This window comes from Salmo salar, chromosome 11, assembly GCF_965601325.2.
Source record: "Salmo salar chromosome 11, fSalSal1, whole genome shotgun sequence".
NCBI classification, from domain to species: Eukaryota; Metazoa; Chordata; class Actinopteri; order Salmoniformes; family Salmonidae; genus Salmo; species Salmo salar.
Genome location: NC_138301.1, coordinates 4,466,120 through 4,488,394, shown reverse-complemented (window position 1 = coordinate 4,488,394; position 22,275 = coordinate 4,466,120). Strand labels below are relative to the sequence as shown.

The following is a 22,275-nucleotide window of genomic DNA, read 5'->3' as shown; positions in this document are numbered from 1 at the left end:
ACCACCACAGACCGATGCTGGCACTAAGACCTCACTCAATGAGCTGTATTGCGCCATAAGCAAAGAGGTTCATCGGACAGTGTGGTTAGATTAACGAGAGTCTTGTCTTTAAAATGGTGTAAAATAGTCATATGTTTTAGAAATTGAAGTAATAGCATTTCTAAGGTATTTGAAAATCGCGCCACGGGATTACACTGGCTGTTGCGTAGGTGGGACGATTACGTCCCGCCTAGCCCAGAGAGGTTAACGACCGTAGCAAACTTTCAGATTAAAAACTAGGAACAGCTGGTAAACTGAATTTGAAGTTCCCAACAAGGCCTCCCCTTGCCCTCTGACCTCTGTTTGAGCAGAGCCTTGTTGTCCTCGATGGTCAGCCGGTCTTCATGGTCTCTCCTGAAGATCTCAAAAGCCTCCTGCTTGCCCATCGACAGCTTGGACGCTGAAGAAGAATGGAGAGAAAGAATCATGAATGCCCAATTTTTTTATACAGTATACCCACATGGCAGTCATAGTCATAACCTGTTAGGGCTAGGGGGCAGTATTGACACGGCTGGATAAAAAAACATACCCGATTTAATCTGGTTACCACTCCTACCCAGTAACTAGAATATGCATATACTTATTACATATGGATAGAAAACACCCTAAATTTTCTAAAACTGTTTGAATGGTGTCTGTGAGTATAACAGAACTCATTTGGCAGGCAAAACCCTGAGACATTTTCTGACAGGAAGTGGATACCTGATGTGTTGTATTACCTTTAAACCTATCCCATTGAAAAACACAGGGGCTGAGGAATATTTTGGCACTTCCTATTGCTTCCACTAGATGTCACCAGCCTTTACAAAGTGTTTTGAGTCTTCTGGAGGGAGATCTGACCGAACAAGAGCCATGGAACGATGATGGCCCATTAGACACCTGGCGCGCGAGTTCATGTTGGGTACCCTCGTTCCAATACGTTATAAAAGAGTATGCATTCGTCCACCTTGAATATTATTCATGTTCTGGTTAAAAAAGGCCCTAATGATTTATGCTATACAACGTTTGACATGTTTGAACGAACGTAAATATATTTTTTCCCCTCGTTCATGACGAGAAGTCCGGCTGGCTTAGATCATGTGCTAACAAGACGGAGATTTTTGGACATAAATGATGAGCTTTTTTGAACAAAACTACATTCGTTATGGACCTGTGATACCTGGAAGTGACATCTGATGAAGAGAATCAAAGGTAATGGATTATTTACATAGTATTTTCGATTTTAGATCTCCCCAACATGACGTCTAGTCTGTATCGCAACGCGTATTTTTCTGGGCGCAGTGCTCAGATAATTGCAAAGTGTGATTTCCCAGTAAGGTTATTTTTAAATCTGGCAAGTTGATTGCGTTCAAGAGATGTAAATCTATAATTCTTTAAATGACAATATAATATTTTACCAATGTTTTCTAATTTTAATTATTTAATTTGTGGTGTTGAATTGACTGCCGGTTATTGGAGGGAAACGATTTCCTCAACATCAATGCCATAGTAAAACGCTGTTTTTGGATATAAATATGAACTTGATAGAACTAAAAATGCATGCATTGTCTAACATAATGTCCTAGGAGTGTCATCTGATGGAGATTGTAAAAGGTTAGTGCATCATTTTAGCTGGTTTTATGGTTTTGGTGACCCTGTCTTTGAATTGACAAAACATTACACACAACTCTTGTAAATGTACTGTCCTAACATACTCTAAATTTATGCTTTCGCCGTAAAACCTTTTTGAAATCGTAAAACGTGGTTAGATTAAGGAGATGTTTATCTTTCAAAGGGTGTAAAATAGTTGTATGTTTGAAAAATTTGAATTTTGACATTTATTTGGATTCAAATTTGCCGCTCTTGAAATGCACCTGCTGTTGATGGAGTGCACCACGGGTGGGACGCTAGCGTCCCACCTAGCCCATAGAGGCTAACCAGGTTTCCATCCAACCTTTTTATGCGAGTAAAGTATATTTCGGATAAAAGAATTCATGACAGGCTTGATGGAAACAGAACATTTGTCGGTAAACTAAATGTCGACAAAACAAAATACGGAAGGTGGAATCTTTTTGTGTCTGTAAAATTCATTGATGCTTGAAATGTCGGTGGAAATGCTTTTATGCACAAATATTGATGTAATAACAATCATATCAAATTAAAGTTGAGGTCACGCATGCAGTTTATTAGGCTACAGATTAAATAAATGATGATCATTTTCACAATGTGTTGAAATGAGCTTGATGTTCTTTTTCCAAAAATATCAAGGGTCTTATTCTGGCTGCCCATTTGACAAATAAAAATAAACTCGCTCTTTTGTCCATAATAATCTCATGTAGACTATACAGTATCTGTGAGCTGTTGGCGAGAGCACACATGCCTTCCCTGTGGCTCAGTTGGTAGAGCATGGTGTTTGCAACGCCAGCATGGTGTGTGCAATGCCAGGGTTGTGGGTTTGATTCCCATGGGGGGCCAGTACCCCAAAAAAATAAAAAAATGCATGAAATGAAATGTATGCATTCACTACTGTAAGTCGCTCTGGAAAAGAGCATCTGCTAAATTACTAAAATGTAAATACCAGAGTGGGCACACTCGCTATATAAAACAATATTTGGTGACAAAACCATCAGTAGAATTGAAAATGCGATGTAAACCCATTTAACTTGTATTTTTTTATTCGGGAATTTAACCGCAAAAGGTATTTTTATGTGCATTATGTCATACCGCACAGCTTTTTATCTGCAACAGTCAATTTGATGAAAACACATCTCTGGTGGGAAAATGTGCATATTGTTTTTATTTTAGAATATGTCGCCCACTGGCGAATTTAGGTATAGGCAACATGGGCAGCCGCCCAGGGCGGTATCTTGCCGGGGGCGGCATGGGGCGCCCGCACCAAAAAATTTGTAATGGTGACATTTGCGCGATCGGTTTTCTATTGCTCATTTGCATGTCACGTCAATGATATCATGTCACCATGTGGGACAGTGGGTAAATTAACCTTGTCGGAGTGGGCGCCCTGATTCTAGTTTGTGACCTGGGCAGGCTACTGCCTGGGAAGGTCTCCCACTAATAAGTACGAGATGGGGAGGGGGGCAGGGGTAGGTTGACCTCAGGTCTCCCCACTGGAATCCCGAGGTAGGGGGAGCGGGGGAATCTATGAAATAGTAGTAATGCAATTAGTAAAATCACAATGATATGCTACCAAATAAACCACAATTCTTTCATAACACTGTGAATATATAGGTTAACAGACAGCGGGTCGCCAACAGCGAGTCGGAGTCAGAGGCCGAGCCGTCTATGGCCTCTGCTCCTCCCGTTACGGGGTCTGAGACGCCGAAGCCTCCCACCATTAGCTCTGACAAATTGAAAACCCTAGTCATTGGTGACTCCATTACCCGCAGTATTAGACTTAAAACGAATCATCCAGCGATCATACACTGTTTACCAGGGTGCAGGGCTACCGACATTAAGGCTAATCTGAAGATGGTGCTGGCTAAAGCTAAAACTGCCGAGTGTAGAGAGAATAGGGATATTGTTATCCACGTCGGCACCAACGATGTTAGGATAAAACTGTCAGAGGTCACCAAGCGCAACATAGCTTCAGCGTGTAAAACAGCTAGAAAGATGTGTCGGCATCGAGTAATTGTCTCTGGCCCCCTCCCAGTTAGGCGGAGTGATGAGCTCTCCAGCAGAGTCTCACAACTCAATCCCTGGTTGAAAACTGTTTTCTGCCCCTCCCAAAAGATAGAAGTTGTAGATAATTGGCCCTCTTTCTGGGACTCACCCGCAAACAGGACCAAGCCTGGCCTGTTGAGGAGTGACGGACTCCATCCTAGCTGGAGAGGTGCTCTCATCTTATCTACGAACATAGACAGGGCTCTAACTCCCCTAGCTCCACAATGAGATAGAGTGCAGGCCAGGCAGCAGGCTGTTAGCCAGCCTGCCAGCTTAGTGGAGTCTGCCACTAGCACAGTCAGTGTAGTCAGCTCAGCTATTGCCATTGAGACCGTGTCTGTGCCTCGACTTAGGTTGGTCAAAACTAAACATGGCAGTGTTCGCCTTAGAAATCTCACTTGAATAAAGACCTCCTCCATTCCTGCCATTATTGAATGAGATTGTGATACCCCACATTTCAAAATAGAGCTACTTAATGTTAGATCCCTCACTTCCAAGGCAGTTATAGTCAATTAACTAATCACTGATCATAATCTTGATGTATTTGGCCTGACGGAAACATTGCTTAAGCCTGATGAATTTACTGTGTTAAATGAGGCCTCACCTGCCGCAAAGGCGGATGTGTTGCTAACATTTATGATAGCAAATTTCAATTTACAAAAAAAAAAAATGTTTTCATCTTTTGAGCTTCTAGTCATGAAATCTATGCAGCCTACTCAATCACTTTTTATAGCTACTGTTTACAGGCCTCCTGGGCCATATACAGCGTTCCTCACTGTTCACTGAATTCCTATCGGACCTTGTAGTCATGGCAGATAATATTCACATTTTTGGTGACTTTAATATTCACATGGAAAAGTCCACAGATCCACTCCAAAAGGGTTTCGAAGCTATCATCGACTCAGTGGGTTTTGTCCAACATGTCTCCGGACCTACTCACTGCCACAGTCATACTCTGGACCTAGTTTTGTCCCGTGGAACAAATGTTGTGGATCTTAATGTTTTTCCTCATAATCCTGGACTATCGGACCACCATTTTATTACATTTGCAATCACAACAAATAATCTGCTCAGACTCCAACCAAGCATCATCAAAAGTCGTAATACAAATTCTTGGCCAACCCAAAGATTCCTAGATGCCCTTCCAGACTCCCTCCGCCTACCCAAGGACGTCAAAGTACAAAAATTAGTTAACCACCTAACTGAGGAACTCAATTTAACCTTGCGCAATACCCTAGATGCAGTCACACCCCTAAAAACAAAAAACCTCTGTCATAAGAAACTAGCTCCCTGGTATACAGAAAATACCCGAGCTCTGAAGCAAGCTTCCAGAAAATTGGAACGGAAATGGCACTACACCAAACTGGAAGTCTTCAGACTAGCTTGGAAAGACAGTACCATGCAGTATTGAAGAGCCCTCACTGCTGCTCGATCATCCTATTTTTCCAACTTAATTGAGTAAAATATGAACAATCCAAAATGTATTTTTGATACTGTCGCAAAGCTAACTAAAAAGCCGCATTTCCCAAGAGAGGATGGCTTTCAGGATCATTAGAAAGCAAATTACGGACTCCCCTTTAAATCTGAGTATTCCTCCAAAGCTCAGTTGTCCTGAGTCTGCACAACACTGCCAGGACCGAGGATCAAGGGAGACACTCAAGTTTTTTAATACTATATCTCTTGACACATTGATGAAAATAATCATGGCCTCTAAACCTTCAAGCTGCATACTGGACCCTATTCCAACTAAACTACTGAAAGAGCTGCTTCCTGTGCTTGGCCCTCCTATGTTGAACATAATAAACGGCTCACTATCTACCAGATGTGTACCAAACTCTAAAAGTGGCAGTAATAAACCCTCTCTTGAAAAAGCCAAATCTTGACACAGAAACTATAAAAAACTATTGGCCGATATCGAATCTCCCATTCCTCTCAGAAATTTAAGAAAAAGCTGTTGTACAGCAACTCACTGCCTTCCTGAAGACAAACAATGTATACGAAACTGTCACGTCCTGACCAGCAGAGGGAGTAATTGTATTAGTTTTGGTCAGGACGTGGCAGAGGGTTTGTGTTGTGTGTCGGTTCTAGGTAGGTTTTCTATGTGTAGGTTGGGTGCTGGACTCTCAATTGGAGGCAGGTGTTTCTAGTTGCCTCTGATTGGGAGTCCTATAAACAGGTGTGTGTTTTTCTTTGTGGTTGTGGGTAGTTGTTTGTGAGCAATGCTTTTGTTTAGCCTGCCACACTGTTCTTGTCGTGAGTATTGTTTATTGTTTTTTCCTGTGGATGCTTTGCTCGTGTTTTATTAAAAAGATGAGTATCCACATTCCCGCTGCGTATTGGTCCTCCCTTCAACACAACGACATTATTTGTGACAGAAACACTTCATTCTGGTTTTAGACCCCATCACGGCACTGAGACTGCACTCGTGAAGGTGGTAAATGACCTTTTAATGGTGTCAGACTGAGGCTCTGCATCTTTCCTCGTGCTCCTAGACCTTAGTGCTGCTTTTGATACCATCGATCACCACATTCTTTTGGAGAGATTAAAAACCCAAATTGGTCTACACGGACAAGTTCTAGCCTGGTTTAGATCTTATCTGTCGGAAAGACATCAGTTTGTCTCTGTGGAGGATTTGTCCTCTGACAAATCAACTGTAAATTCCGGTGTACCTCAAGGCTCCGTTTTAGGACCACTACTGTTTTCACTATATATTTTACCTCTTGGTGATGTCATTCGGAAACATAATGTTAACTTTCACGGCTATGCGGACGACATACAGCTGTACATTTCAATGAAACATGGTGTCCTGTGTGAATTTAAGTATGCTCTCTCTAATTCTCTCTCTTTTTCTCTCTTTCTCTCTCTCACTCTCGGAGGACCTGAGCCCTAGGACCATGCCTTAGGACTACCTGGCCTGATGACGCCTTGCTGTCCCCAGTCCACCTGGCCGTGCTGCTGCTCCAGTTTCAATTGTTCTGCCTGTGGCTATGGAACCCTGACCTGTTCACCGGACGTGCCACCTGTCCCAGACCTGCTGTTTTCAACTCTCTAGAGACAGCAGGAGCGGTAGAGATACTCTGAATGATCGGCTATGAAAAGCCAACTTACATTTACTTCTGAGGTGCTGACCTGTTGCACCCTTGACAACCACTGTGATTATTATTATTTGACCCTGCTGGTCATCTATGAACATTTTAACATCTTGGCCATGTTCTGCTATAATCTCCACCCGGCTCAGTCAGAAGAGGACTGGCCACCCCTCATAGCCTTGTTCCTCTCTAGGTTTCTTCCTAGGTTTTGGCCTTTCTAGGGAGTTTTTCCTAGCCACCGTGCTTCAACACCTGCATTGCTTGCTGTTTGGGGGTTTAGTCTGGGTTTCTGTACAGCACTTTGTGACATCAGCTGATGTAAGAAAAGCTTTATAAATACATTTGATTGATCGATTGATTGATATTGTTGAATTTTTCTGGTTTGTGCCCGAAATCGTTAAGGTTAATATAAAACCAGTCTGCACACCACCAAGGTGAATTGGTTTAGTCTTGACTCTTGGTTGACAGTGTTGGGGGATGGGTAATGTATTGATGCTCGAGTGCCAAATCAACACAAATTTGTTTCTATTTGTCTTTTACTTCTTTTTGATATTTATGAGTCTTATTTCTGTATATATTTTAATATTTATATAGTTTTAAATGTTATGATTATCTATTTGTTTTGTTCCAAATGTCTGAATAAAAATGACAGTTAATACAGAATGGAGCTGAAGAGGGGGTTCGCCCAGGGAGCCATACAAGCTAGAACCGCCACTGATGTCGCCAACTGGATGGAAACCTAACTACTGAAATACATAGGTATGGACTAACATCAATAATTAAACAATTACACACAATTTAGATGAGAAAACTGGCTCTTTTTTAGGCTGGTGCTGAGGAGGCGCAAGTGTCAAATGCACGTTAGTCATGTAAAATCGGAAGCACAGCCTATCCAGCCATGAGGCACAGTGCACATGGAAGGAGAGATGTGGCTTTTATGCCTGTAAATCTCGAATTTAGAAACATAAAACAACAATTGGTTTCCCCCCATTTCGTTTAATTTTATTAAAAGCCTATCCTCCCCTTAATCAATATCCTGGTCATTAACAAAAAGTAAACTATGAATAAAAGGGTTTTAAATGGTCTACTGAGAATGCGTTGAAATATTTTGGAGGCTTTTGCCCTAATGCTTTTTCATTATTCACAAATCTACCATTTCGCTTGTTCGAGTAGGCTGCCCCTCGTAGGCTATCCGCCCCTCATCAGATGACCAAAGAGACACACCTCCAAACTAAAAAGCCATATATATTTTTTTCCCCCCTCGCACATAGGCAACGACACAATTGACAAGAGCCTAGTATTTTGCAGACATTTAGGTCTACGTATGCACACAGTGCCATAAACGGGAGAAACGAGTTATGATATCATGCTTCTGACTCACTCCTATTTAGAAATATTGTTGGTTTAAAAAACAGATTGATAGTTAAAAAAAAAAGATATATATATATATATATATATATATATATATATTCCAATATCATTTTTTTTAACTATCTATATATATATTCCAATATCATTTTTTTTTAAACTATCAATCTGTTTTATATATATATATATATATATATATATATATATATATATATATATATATATATATATATATAAATAACAAATATGGGGCAGGCAATCTAACGAACTAGGCTATAACGGACTAGCATTTGAAGCAATTAAATTGCCATAACATTGAAAATATTACATTGTCTCTGTCATGTGCACAATGGGTAGACATCTATAGAAAAATATGAAATTACTATGAAAGAAAATATTTCAGTTTTGTATATTACTCAATTTTCATTTGGTAACTTTATTATTTTCCATTCCTTTAATGGGATATATTCCGGGTAGCCTCTGAGAATAACACTACAGACACCCTGGTTCGAATCCAGGCTGTATCACAACCGGCTGTGATTGGGAGTCCCATAAGGAGGCGCACAATTGGCCCAGCGTCGTCTGGGTTTTGCTGGTGTAGGCCGTCATTGTAAATAAGAATTTGTTCTTAACTGACTTGCCTAGTTAAATAAAGGTTAAATAAAATATAAAACGGCCTCGCGAGTGGTGCAGTGGTCTAAGGCACTGCCTCGCTGTGCCACTGGAGATCCTGGTTCGAGTCCTGGCTCTATCGCAGCCGGCCGCAACTGGGAGACCCATGGAGCGGCGCACAATGGGCCCAGCGTCATCTAGGCTAGGGGAGGGTTTGGCTGGCAGGGATGTCCTTGTCCCATCGACTCCTGTGATGTGCCGGGCGCAATGCACGGTCGCTTCCGGGTTAAGCGGGCATTGTGTCAAGAATCAGTGCAGCTTGGTTGGGTTGTGTTTCGAGGGATGCACGGCTCTCGGTAATAATAATAATAAAATAAAGTCATCATCTCATCTCTGCTTAGGCAATAGCAGCCATGCAATGTTATCTCTGTACTCCCCATATTGTTCTTTCTTTAGTCATACTATTTAGCTAGGCTAGCTGCAGAGCTGTCTGACGAAATCATTCTACTAGTTTGTCAAAGAAGATAAGGCATACTTTCTTTCATGAACTGTCTCTATCCCTCTAGTTGTTGTGTTGTGTACATCTTTCTCTCATGCGGTCTCTGTGTATCTAGCCTAACACAGCAGGCGTATCCATTTCTGCCTGAGCAGAAAAGAACAGGTGCAATGGATTATGGTCAATGCAGTTAATTACCACGTTTTTGCGCTGAACTACGTTGAATATTTGCTTAATAAAAACTAAAACTCCCTTCAGCCCAGTGTCCCACATAGCGAATTGCTTGAGTTGACCCATTTCCAACAATCCAGGCACCAAACTCCAATCTGGGAACCAGATGAATGTAAGACAAGCAACCACCTATCGCTAATTACAAATCTAAGCGACCATTACCCAATCTTTCACAGTTTAGAGAACATAAACATATATTTAAACAGCCATTTTTAACTGGCCTGCATTACTAGGTGCATGGAAAAGTTTAGGATCTTGCCTCTGGTAAGGACACGGGAAGCCACAGGTGCACAGTGAATAGACATTGATTGTGTCTTAAACGGTACCCTATTCCAAATGCACTACTTTTGACCAGGCCTCATAGGGCTAGGATCAGGTTCACCCTGTTCATAGGGGAAACAGAACAGCGGGGGTGTGTGCTTCATGATTAACTACTCATGGTGTGATTGTGATAACATACAGAAACTCAAGTCCTTTTGTTCACCTGACCTAGAATACCTCACAATCAAATGCTGACCGTATTACCTCCCAAGAGAATTCTCTTCGGTTATAGTCACAACTGTGTATATTCCCCCTCAAGCAGATACCACAACGGCCCTCAAGGAACGACATCGGACTTTATGCAAACTGGAAACCACATATCCTGAGGCCGCATTTATTGTGGCTGAGGATTTTAACAAAGCAAATTTGAGGAAAACACTACCGAAGTTCTATCAACACATTGACTGTAGTACTCGCTTAGGAAAAACACTAGATCACAGCTACCTGCCTTTTCGAGATGCCTTCAAGGCCCTCCCCCGGCTTGCCTTAGGTTTATTAGATCACGACTCAATTTTGCTCCTTCCTTCCTATAGGCAGAAACTCAAAAAGGGAGAACCCGTGCTAAGGTTTATTCAACACTGGTCTGACCAATCGGAATCCATGCTTCAAGATTGTTTTGATCACGTGGACTGGGATATGTTACGGGTAGCCTCTGAGAATATCATTGATGCTTACACAACACAGTGACTGAGTTCATCAGGAAGTGTATAGAGGATGTTATTCCCACGGAGACTATAGAAACCTACCCAAACCAGACACTGGATTAATGGCAACATTTGTGCAAAACTGAAAGCGCGAACCACCGCATTTAACCATGGTAAGGTGACAGAGAATATGGTTGAATACAAACACCATAGTTATTCCCTCCGTAAGGCATTCAAACAGGCAAATCGTCAGTACAGAGACAAAGTGGAGTCGCAATTCAAAAGCTCAGACACGAGACGTATGTGGCGGGGTATACAGACAATCACAGATTACAAAGAGAAAACCAGCCATGTCGCGGACACTGACGTCTTGCTCCCAAACAAGCTAAACACCTTCTTCAACCGCTTTGAGGATAAAACAATGCCACCGACATGCCCCACTCCAAAGGACTTGTTCTCCGTAGCCGAATTGAGTAAGACATTTAAGCGTGTTAACCCTCACAAGGCTTCCGGCCCAGACGGCATCCCTAGCATCATCAGAGCATGCGCAGACCAGCTGGCTGGAGTGTTTACGGACACATTCAATCTCTCCCTATCCCAGTCTGCTGTCCACACTTGCTTCAAGATGTCCACCATTGTTCCTGTACCCAAGAAAGCAAAAGTCATTTAGTTCAGTTACCATCGCCCCATAGCACTCACTTCTGTCATCATGAAGTGCTTTGAGCGACTAGTCAAGGATCATAGCCTCTACCTTACCAGACACCCTAAACCCACTTCAATTTCCTTACCGCCCCAATAGATCCACAGACAATGCAATCACCATCGCACTGCCCTATCACATCTGGACAAGAAGAATACCTACGTCAGAATGCTTTTCATTAGCTATAGCTCAGCCTTCAACACCATAGTACACTCCAAGCTCATTATTAAGCTCGGGGCCCTGGGTCAGAACCCCGCCCTGTGCAACTGGTTCCTGGACTTCCTGATGGGCCGCCCCCAGATGGTGAAAGTAGGAAACAACACCTCCACTTCGCTGATCCTCATTACAGGGGCCCCACAAGGATGCGTGCTTAGCCCCCTCCTGTACTCCCTGTTCACCCATGACTGCGTGGCAAGGCACGCCTCCAATTCAATCATCAAGTTAGCAGACGACACAACAGTAGTAGGCCTGATTACCAACAATGACGCGACAGCCTACAGGGAGGAGGTGAGGGCCCTGGCAGAGAGGGGCCAGGAAAATTACCTCTCACTCAGCGCCAGCAAAACGAAGGAGCTGATCGTGGACTTCAGGAAACAGCAGAGGGAGCACGCCCCTATCCACATCGATGGGACCGCAGTCGGGAAGGTGGAAAGCTTCAAGTTCCTCGGCATACACATCACTGACAATCTGGAATGGTCCACCCACAGAGACAATGTGGTGAAGAAGGCACAACAGAACCTCTTCAACCTCAGGAGGACCCTCAGAAACCTTCACAGATGCACAATTGAGAGCATCCTGTCGGGCTGTATCACCACCTGGTATGGCAAATGCACCGCCCGCAACCGCAGGGCTCTCCAGAGGGTGGTACGGTCTGCCCAACGCATCACCGGGGACACACTTCCTGCCCTCCAGGACACCTAAAGCACCCGATGTCACAGGAAGGCCAAAAAGATCATTAAGGACATCAGCCACCCGAGCCAGGTCATATACAGAGACATGGAATCACTGGCCACTTTAATAATGTTTACATACTGCTTTACTCATCTCATATGTATTTACTGTATTCTATTCTACAGTATTCTACAGTATTTTGTCAATGCCACTCCAATATTGCTTATCCTAATATTTATAATTCCATTCATTTACTTTTAGATGTGTGTATTGTTGTGATTTGTTAGATACTACTGCACTGTTGGAGCTAGGAACACAAGCATTTCTCTACACCCACAATAGCATCTGCTAAATATGTGTATGTGACCAGTAAAATGTGATATAATCAAATTCATTATGATCTAAAAGGCAACACTCATCCTAGATCAGGGCCCATTTTTAAAGTATCTCAGAGTAGGAGTGCTGATCTAGGACCAGCTTAGCCTTTTAGATCATAATCAATTTGAGGGAGGGCCTGACCCTAGATCAGCACTCCTACTCTTAGACACTTTATGAATACAGGTCCTGATCCCCTTGAGAGGAGCAGGTTTTTTGAACTGGCTATAACACGTATATGACTAAGTGTGTGTGTGTGTGTGTGTACGTGTGTTTGTCATATCTACCTATTGAGCAGCTGTTTAATTATGAATGATAGAGAAGATCAGGATTATATCAGGCACCTCTTTTGCTACTTTGCAGGAGGAAGGATTAATAGTTGTAGGAGCTGATAGGTTTGGATTTCTGAACTTTAAATGTTATTAATCATTAGTTGTAATAGAGACCTGAGGGGCGCCATAGCCGAGGGGCTACACCAGAAGTTAATGGTTATCTGTAGGAGGAAGGCATGTGGTGGGTGCAATTAAGCTTGGAATGTACTGAGAGTAGGGAAAACAATCACATGTAGCAGGCATTGGTAAGGGGAGAGAGCCATCGATTAGTGATGAAGGGGGTAGAGGTCAGATCAGGTCACGTTAAGGGAGAAAGAAAAGTGTATTACCCGTATCACTGAGTTCCCAACCTAGCAATAAATATATAATGTTTAGCGAGAAGGAGGAGACTCCACCCAAAGTGGGGTACATATACCACAACTATTCTAAACATGTCTTTGTCTAATGCAACTGTATTGATCCTCTGGGAAGAATAAACTTGGTTTGAGCTTTCATAGTGTCCATTGAGTTTTTACTCTGAGCTAAAAAACAGTTAGTTTGATTTGGAGTCCACCAAAATAGCATGTGGTGCAAAGCATAAAGCCCCAGGTCTCACTCTCTTTCTCTCAAAGACACCAATACATGTCCACACATATACACAATCTCGCACACACCATAGTTTATGTCTATAAGTAGAGTCATAAATTCTCTGTGGTTATAACACTCTGCAGACACCACAAACATGAGACTCCTGTGAGGGAAAAGAGGAGCGAGGAGAGGGTAGATCACTGTTTTATCATGTTTTGAATTCATAATGGGAAGAGGAACGGGCTGAAGGAGGAAAAAGTAAAGCGGGAGAGCAACTTCTATGGGGAAAGACCAACTTTGATCTTGTCGAAGTAAACATGACAGAGACTATCACGGACATACCGATAGACAGACAGGGCCCAGTCCAAACACAGTGACAAGACAGACTGAGGAGGTTTGGTTTACATTACTTACTCTCTCTGTCTGTGTGTGTGTGTGTATATGTGTGTGTGCTTGACTCAATAGTATCCCCAAACAACACAAGAACAGTGGAAAACAAACAGATGAGGACAGTCTCACTCCAGTGATTTCCACAAATCTGGTTAGCCTAAACCCGTGTTGCCTGAGTTGACTCTAAAATATAATGTGTTTGCACCATCTACAATTTAGACCATCTACAATTTATTTCCAAAGGAAACCCAAATTATACCTTGACTTTGAATAATGTTGACAGGCATTCCTCAAAACTGCAGCGTGTAGACATTATTTTCTTGAAAAATCTCTATTACCCCTTTCAACAAATGTCAATCTCTGGTCATCAATCTGGTTCAGCTACAGTGCCTTCGGAAAGTATTCAGACCCCTTGAATTCTTCCACATTTTGTTATGTTACAGCCTTTTTTGTCACATGGAATGACGCTGGAGAGACGAAGCAGGTATGGGGAGTAAAACATTTAATAAATAATGGACATGGAATGAGACAGGAACAGCGTCAGCAAACTAGTAATACAAACAAAAGACAATCAATGCAGAAGCGGCGAACAGAGCTGGGGAACTGACAAATATAGGGGAGGTAAAACTGGGTGATAAGTGAGTCCAGGTGTGTCCAATATCGCTGATGCGCATGACGAGGGAAGGCAGGTGTACGTAATGGATGATAGTAGTGCGTGATGCAGGGCAGCCTGGTGCCCTGAAGCAGACGTGACATTACCCCCCCTAGGGGCACCACCCGGCGTTCCACCTGGGCGAACCGTCCGAGACATGGGCGCTGGGCAAGCCGGTTGGGGCGTGGAAGACCAACGAATTGGCAGGAGCGTGAGAGCCTGGCGAGCCGGCTGAGGCATGGAAGCCCGACGATCCGTCTGAGGCAAGACGCCTGTCGATCCCGCTGCAGAGAGGGAGCCCGAAGATCCGGTGGAGTGTGACGTGGGATGGGAAGCCGCCGAGCCAACCGGGGCAAGGAAACCTCTCGAGCCAGCCTGGGTGTGAAAGCCCGACGGGCTGGCTAGGCACCCCCGGTTGCATCGGTGGCGACCAAGAGCCGATGCCACCATACCAACCGGAACGCCAGTACTCCCCAAAGCTTCGTGTGATGGCTTCTGCATTCTGTCACATGGAATGACGCTGGAGAGACGAAGCAGGTACGGTGAGTAAAACATTTAATAAATAACGGACATGGAACGAGACAGGAACAGCGTCAGCAAACTAGTAATACAAACAAAAGACAATCAACGCAGAAGCGGGAAACAGAGCTCGGGGAACTGACAAATATAGGGGAGGTAATAACAGGTGATGAGTGAGTCCAGGTGAGTCCAATATCGCTGATGACGCGTGACGAGGGAAGGCAGGTGTGCGTAATGGATGATAGGAGTGCATGATGCAGGGCAGCCTGGCGCCCTCAAGCGCCAGGGGAGGGGGGGAGCGGGAACAGACCTGGCATTATTATAAAATTGATTAAATACATAAAAATCCTCAGCAATGTACACACAATACACCATAATGACAAAGCAAAAAAAGTTTTTTATACATTTTTGCACATTTATTAAAAATAAAAAACAGAAATACCTTATTGGTCACTCTGACAGAGCTCTGAAGTTTTTATGTGGAGATAGGAGAACCTTCCAGAAGGACAACCATCTTTGCAGCACTCCACCAATCAGGCCTTTATGGTAGAGTGGCCAGACGGAAGCCACACTTCAGTAAAAGGCACATGACAGCCCGCTTGGAGTTTGCCAAAATGTACCTAAAGACTCTCAGACCATGAGAAACAAGATTCTCTGGTCTGATGAAACCAAGATTGAACTCTTTGGCCTGAATGCCAAGCATCACGCCTGGAGGAAACCTGGTACGTCGAAGCATGGTGGTGGCAGAATCATGCTATGGGGATGTTTTTCAGCAGCAGACAGAGAGAGAGAGAGAGAGAGAGAGAGGGAGAGACATAGAGACAGACAGAAAGAGAGACAGAGACAGGCCTATGGGCCATGGTCAAAAGCAGTGCACTATATAGGGAATAATAGGGTGTCACATTTGGGACGCAATCTATATAAAGATATTAAAGCAACCTTCTCTGAAGCTAAACCTTATTTGATTTGTGGGAACAACATGTATATGCAGCTTTACAATTAAAAAGCAGAGGTAGGAAAAGAGCAGTAGCCTAGTCGTTTAGAGCGTTGGGCAAGTAACCGAAAAATCGCTGGTTAGAATCCCCGAGCCGACTAAGTGAAAAATCTGTTGATGTGCCCTTGAACAAGGATAAGAGCATCTGCTAAAATGTAAATGAGAACAAAACTCTTGGGGGATATAAATGTAACATATCACTTGACCACAGTCATATCTGTGGTTGTATCCCATATGGGCCCTGATCGAAAGTAGTGGACTACATAGGGAATAGGGGGCTATTTGGGACAGAACCCCCGGTCTTAAATAACCGTATATTGCCTGATGATATCACTTGACCGGCTATGGAAAAATCTATTTCCATTTTGAAATCACGAAAATGTTTGTGCTGAAACATGATGAGATAGGATAGGCTTTATTGTCTGAATGTTAGTGCTTATTTTCTTAAAGGTCCTGAAGAAGACTTTCCAATACTTTGCATGGCACTTGACTCAAAACAAATAAGTAATACTGGATATTGCGTATGTACAGCTTTTTATATATTTGATACATTCAAACACATCCCTTACTTTTGCAACCATGAAAACAACTTTAAAAGAAAAAATAATTAAACATCATACATGTCTATGTTATATGGAACTGTTTGCCAATGATAACACATAATGCAAATCATTTATACTGCAAACCTTTGTTTTGCTTTGTTTAAAGTACTTAGGGCAAGCAAATTGTCTTGTACAGTAGTGATGAGTAGAGTTGCAGTGGCATGTTTTTAGGTTTTAGAGATATCTATTATTTGGAATGCTATAAAGTAAACATAAGGCTTTCATATATTGTATAAATTAATGAAAACAAAGCAACAAAAAAGTATATTAAAATACCTTTTTTGTTTTACAAATATAATGCCCCTACATTTTATGTCATTGCCCACTGGGCACACCACGTCATTTCAACATGGAAATGTGGGTAATATTTGGTTGAGACGTTGATCAATGAGATTTAAACCTTTATTCACACACTCAGAAAGACAGCCAGAAGTTTGCAGAATTCCCAATGTGTTTTCACTGGGCTTTCAACCATCTAAAAGCATAACAAAGTTAAAATGGGAATAAAATGTCAGATATTTTGTATTTATACAACAATTTAACTTGTGTTATCACTGTGCTTAATCTAATAGCACTTCCAAAATACCTGGATTGCAGTTGAGATTACATTAAAAGTGATCAATGCATCAGTGCAAGTGATCAATTCAGATTCTGCACAGATTATTACAGCAATTGTGAAGCTCTCCACAGACCTGCGACCTTTGCATGCTATCTTGAACCCTTTCTATGATTACATAAGAAGACATTTATAACCTCTATATGTGGCCATGGATGTGTTACTAATTTTAAAAGGTTGAATAAATACTGCTACATTAGTTTGTAAGATAACTTTAGGCTATTTACTGTGTTACAAAAGCAATATTGAATTGTGTTTGGTTGACAGCGCAACCAAATATCAACATTTAAAGGATATCTAATGATTGGATAGTTTCATCTGAGCCACTGACTTAATCCAATTCTTGAACTTTTATTTTTGGTTTAGCTGGCGACATGAATCCAACATACAGTATAATTTGTTAACTTGTCGAAGTAAATAGGCTATTTACTGTATTGCAAAAGTGATACTGATTGTGTTTGGTTGTCAACACAAACAAATGTCAACATATGAAGGTGATGTATCTTTTGTGCCACTTATTCTGGCTTTAATTCCAGTTTGATTTATGTCTCCATCTCAACAAAAAAACCTAAGTAAAAAAATGTGACTAAATCAAATCAAACATATTAATGATTAACTTGAAGTTTTCATTACAAGCTCCAAATAAATAGCTCTCCATGTCACGTCCTGACCAGTAATAGGGGTTATTTGTTATTGTAGTTTGGTCAGGACGTGGCAGGGGTGTGTTTGTTTAGTGTGTTTTGGGGTTTTTGGTTTATGTTCTATGTTTTCTATTTCTATGTGGGTTTTCTAGTTTGTCTATTTCTATGTTAGTTTTGGGAACGACCTCCAATTAGAAGCAGCTGGTTATCGTTGCTTCTAATTGGAGGCCATATTTAAGTGGGTTTATTTTCTCTTGTGTTTGGTGGTTGTTCAATGTATAGTCTTAGTACCTTACAGGACAGTTTTTTCGTCGTTCTTTTGTTCAGTGTTCATTTCTTTAATAAATCAAGAAGATGATTCACATCCCTGCTGCAGTTTGGTCCGATCGTTACGACGATTATGACAGAACCAAGCAGCGGAGGAAGGAGCAGCAGGAGGAGTATAAGGAGTCATGGACCTGGGAGGAGATACTAGCTGGAGAAGGACCATGGAGGAAGGCTGGAGAGGACCGGGAACGTTATGCGGGAACACGGCTGGCAAGGAGGCCTGAGAGGCAGCCCCCCCCAAAACTTTTTGGGGGGGCACACGGGAAGATTGGCTAGGTCAGGCAATAGACCTGAGCCAACTCCCCGTGCTTATTATGGGGAGCGTTTGGCGGTGAGAGCACCATTCTATGCGGAAGTGCGCACGGTCTCGCCCATCCGCACGCACAGTCTGGTGCGAGAGATACCAGCCCCCCGCAAGTGCCGTGCTAGAGTGGGCATCCAGCCAGGGAGAAGTATGCCTGCGCAATACATCTGGCCACCAGTGCGTCTCCTGGGCCCAGGCTACGCTGCGCCTGCTCTACGCACGGCAGCCATCCCAGTTCGCCCTGTGCCAGCACTCTGCCCGTGCCGGGCTACAGTAACAATCCAGCCAGGACGGGTTGTGCAGGCTGTGCGCTCCAGACCTCCAGTGCATAGTCAAGGCCCAGTGTATCCAGTTCCTGCTCCTTGCACTAGCCCTGTGGTGCGTGTCCCTAGTCTGGCGCCTCCAAAGCCAGCCCCACGCACCAGGCCTTTAGTGCGCCTGCCCAGTCCAGTACGTCCTGTTCCTGCTCCTCGCACTAGCCCTGTGGTGCATGTCGCTAGTCTGGCACCTTCAAAGCCAGCCCCACGCACCAGGCCTTTAGTGCGCATGCCCAGTCCAGTACGTCCTGTTCCTCGCACGTCCCACAGTCCGGCGCGGCCAGAGTCGGCCCGCCAGTCCGGCGCGGCCAGAGTCGGCCCGCCAGTCCGGCGCGGCCAGAGTCGGCCCGCCAGTCCGGCGCGGCCAGAGTCGGCCCGCCAGTCCGGCGCGGCCAGAGTCGGCCCGCGAGTCCAGAGCCTTCAGCGGTGGGCTACAGCCCTGAGGGGGGGGGGGGGGGGGGTACTGCCACGTCCTGACCAGTAATGGGGGTTATTTGTTATTGTAGTTTGGTCAGGACGTGGCAGGGGTGTGTTTGTTTAGTGTGTTTCGGGGTTTTTGGTTTATGTTATGTTTTCTATTTCTATGTGGGTTTTCTAGTTTGTCTATTTCTATGTTAGTTTTGGGAACGACCTCCAATTAGAAGCAGCTGGCTATCGTTGCTTCTAATTGGAGGCCATATTTAAGTGGGTTTATTTTCTCTTGTGTTTGTGGGTGGTTGTTCCATGTATAGTCTTAGTACCTTACAGGACTGTTTTTTTTTTGTCGGTCTTTTGTTCAGTGTTCATTTCTTTAATAAATCAAGAAGATGATTCACATCCCTGCTGCAGTTTGGTCCGATCATTACAACGATTATGATACTCCAAGAGGATGTGCTGCCCAAAATGTTGTCCTTTTGAACCATTTTATGAGTCTGAAGGTACAAACTCTGCCTTCTCGGCGGGCCCAGAAAGCAAATCAAGTGCACTATAGGCCTACCGCTGGCCTACCGCTGGCCAACCGGATGGCTCAGATTACAGTGTCTGTAGTAACGTAGCAGGCATAAAAGTAAGTTCATATTTAAGTTCTTACTCAGCACTGTCAACACTTGTATAAGCCATAAAATGTGCATTCTTCCTATTTCCACTCAGCACTACAACAAGCACTGCAGCAGTAATGAATGGGTAGGAACGTGTATCGATAGGCTTGCGTTGTTATTATTAGTGGCTTGGGTCTTTTTTAATATTGAAATATTTCACTTCCTCTGTTCATAGGAGTAACAACATGAATTTGTGCATGAGGCAGAAATAATGCGGGGCGCTGGAGTTTCGCCATCAGCTGGAAGACGGTGTCCATTTTTGGTCCGTGTCAGTGGAGGAAAGGGACTTGAATAAGGGGTTTGAATAAGCTACTTAGCCAATAGGCAGAGGGTAACAATTTGTCTGATTCTCTGTAATAATGGTATGGGAATGATAATAATGCATTTTGTAAAGTGGTTTCTTGCACTTTCAGTCACCTTATCTGAAGGACAAGTGGATAAACAAGTTAATGTCAAGCCCTGCATTTTTTTCCCCAAAAGTCTCATGGAATGTAGCCCTACATTGAACACCACACTTTGGCTGCTACTGTAGGCTGAACATCAGAACAGCTATTTCCATGTTAAAATGTTATGGGATGCATTTTCTCCTTGGTTTTTATGGTAGGCCAATCTGGTAGGCCCACATTATCATCAAACAGCCATAGTAGCCTACTTGACCACTGTTAAAACTAACTTAAAGTGGGTACAGTCTCAGTGTTCACAGTAAATGCGCACTGGAAGTTTACAGAATAGACTGACGAGTTTCAGAAGAAAGTCTTTGTTTCTGGCCATTTTGAGCCTGTAATCAAACCCACAAATGCTGATGCTGTCACATCTGCTCCTGCTACGCCCTCTGGTGTTCATCTGGTGTCTTCTTGACCTGCAGTTACTCCCCCTGTACACTCTCTCTCTCTCGCCCTCTCTATGTGATTGTGTGGTTGGAGACAGGTGTGCTGGAGTCAGAGCAGATCCCTACCAGCTGCAACTCATTCCATAATCAAGACCTCTACAAATACTCAGTCCTGTCACTTTGTAATCTCTGCTCAGTCAGTTCATGATTCTAGCCATTTATGATTATTCAAGATCCTGTTACTCTGCTGTGCCTGTTTCCCTGCCTGACACCGTTTATCCTCTCATTGCAGTTTACCGCTCTGGCTCCGGTCTCCCGTTCCACATCTCACCACTCAACTACCTTGCTCTGGATTTTACTCACCACCACTACCTTGGAATCCCCTCAGGACCTCTTTACCCTGTTCTACTCAGTTAACTCCAACCTCAGTCTCCACATCTGGTTTTTCTGCAACTTATCTGAGCTTCCCCGGATCTGCACTACATATCTCCCTGTGTAACAATAAATATTTTGGTTCATTCATCCCTGTTTCCTCATCTGAGTCTGCTCTTGGGTTCCCCTGTGTCGTTCCGCTTAACATACACAGAAGTATATATTTTTAAACCTGCATATTTAGTTAAAATAAATTCATGTTAGCAGGCAATATTAACTAGGGAAATTGTGTAACTTCTCTTGCATTCAGTGCAAGCAGAGTCAGGGTATATGCAACAGTTTGGGCAGCCTGGCTCGTTGCGAACTGTGTGAAGACCGTAATTAATTTGCCAGAATTTTACATAATTATGACATAACATTGAAGGTTGTGCAATGTAACAGCAATATTTAGACTTAGGGTTGCCACCCGATAGATTAAATACGTAACAGTTCCGTATTTCAATGTTTCCGAAATGATAGTTTCCGGATTTGACCAAAGGCTTGTATTTCTGTGTATATTATAATTAAGTCTATGATTTGATAGAGCAGTCTGACTGAGCGGTGGTAGGCAGCAGCAGGCTCATAAGCATTCATTCAAACAGCACTTTACTGCGTTTTGCCAGCAGCTCTTAGCAATGCTTGAAGCACAGCGCTCTTTATGACGTCAAGCCTATCATCTCCCGAGATTAGGCTGGCAATACTAAAGTGCCTATAAGAACATCCAATAGTCAAAGGTACATGAAATACAAATGGTATAGAGAGAAACAGTCGACGCGTCATAATTACGATAACTACAACCTAAAACCTCTGAACTGGGAATATTGAAGAACTGGGAATATTGAACCACCAGCTTTCATATGTTCTCATGTTCTGAGCAAGGAACTTAAACGTTAGTTTTTTTACATGGCACATATTGCACTTTTACTTTCTTCTCCAACACGGTGTTTTTGCATTATTTAAACCAAATTGAACATGTTTCATTATTTATTTGAGACTAAATAGATTTTATTTATGTATTATATTAAGTTAAAATAAATTGTTCATTCAGTATCGTTGTAATTGTCATCATTACAAATATATTATATTATATATATATATAAAAATTGTCCGATTAATCGGTATAAGCTGTTTTTGGTCCTCCAATAATCGGTATCGGCGTTGAAAAATCATAAAATCGGTCAACCTCTAAACTCTACCATAAAGGCCTGATTGGTGGAGTGCTACAGAGATGGATGTCCTTCTGGAAGGTTCTCCCATCTCCACAAAGGAACTCTG

At 43.0% G+C, this 22,275-nt stretch overlaps 1 protein-coding gene across 2 annotated transcripts in view; it reads right to left on the bottom strand.

Annotated features, from left to right (window-relative positions):
- kif6 (kinesin family member 6) overlaps positions 1-22,275 on the bottom strand; it is a 288,300-nt gene that overhangs the window by 82,144 nt on the left and 183,881 nt on the right. For both annotated transcript variants that reach the window (XM_082957633.1, XM_082957634.1), the window contains one exon: positions 337-439. In XM_082957633.1, coding sequence (XP_082813759.1) covers positions 337-439 — 103 coding nt within the window. The remainder of the gene's footprint in view (positions 1-336; positions 440-22,275) is intronic.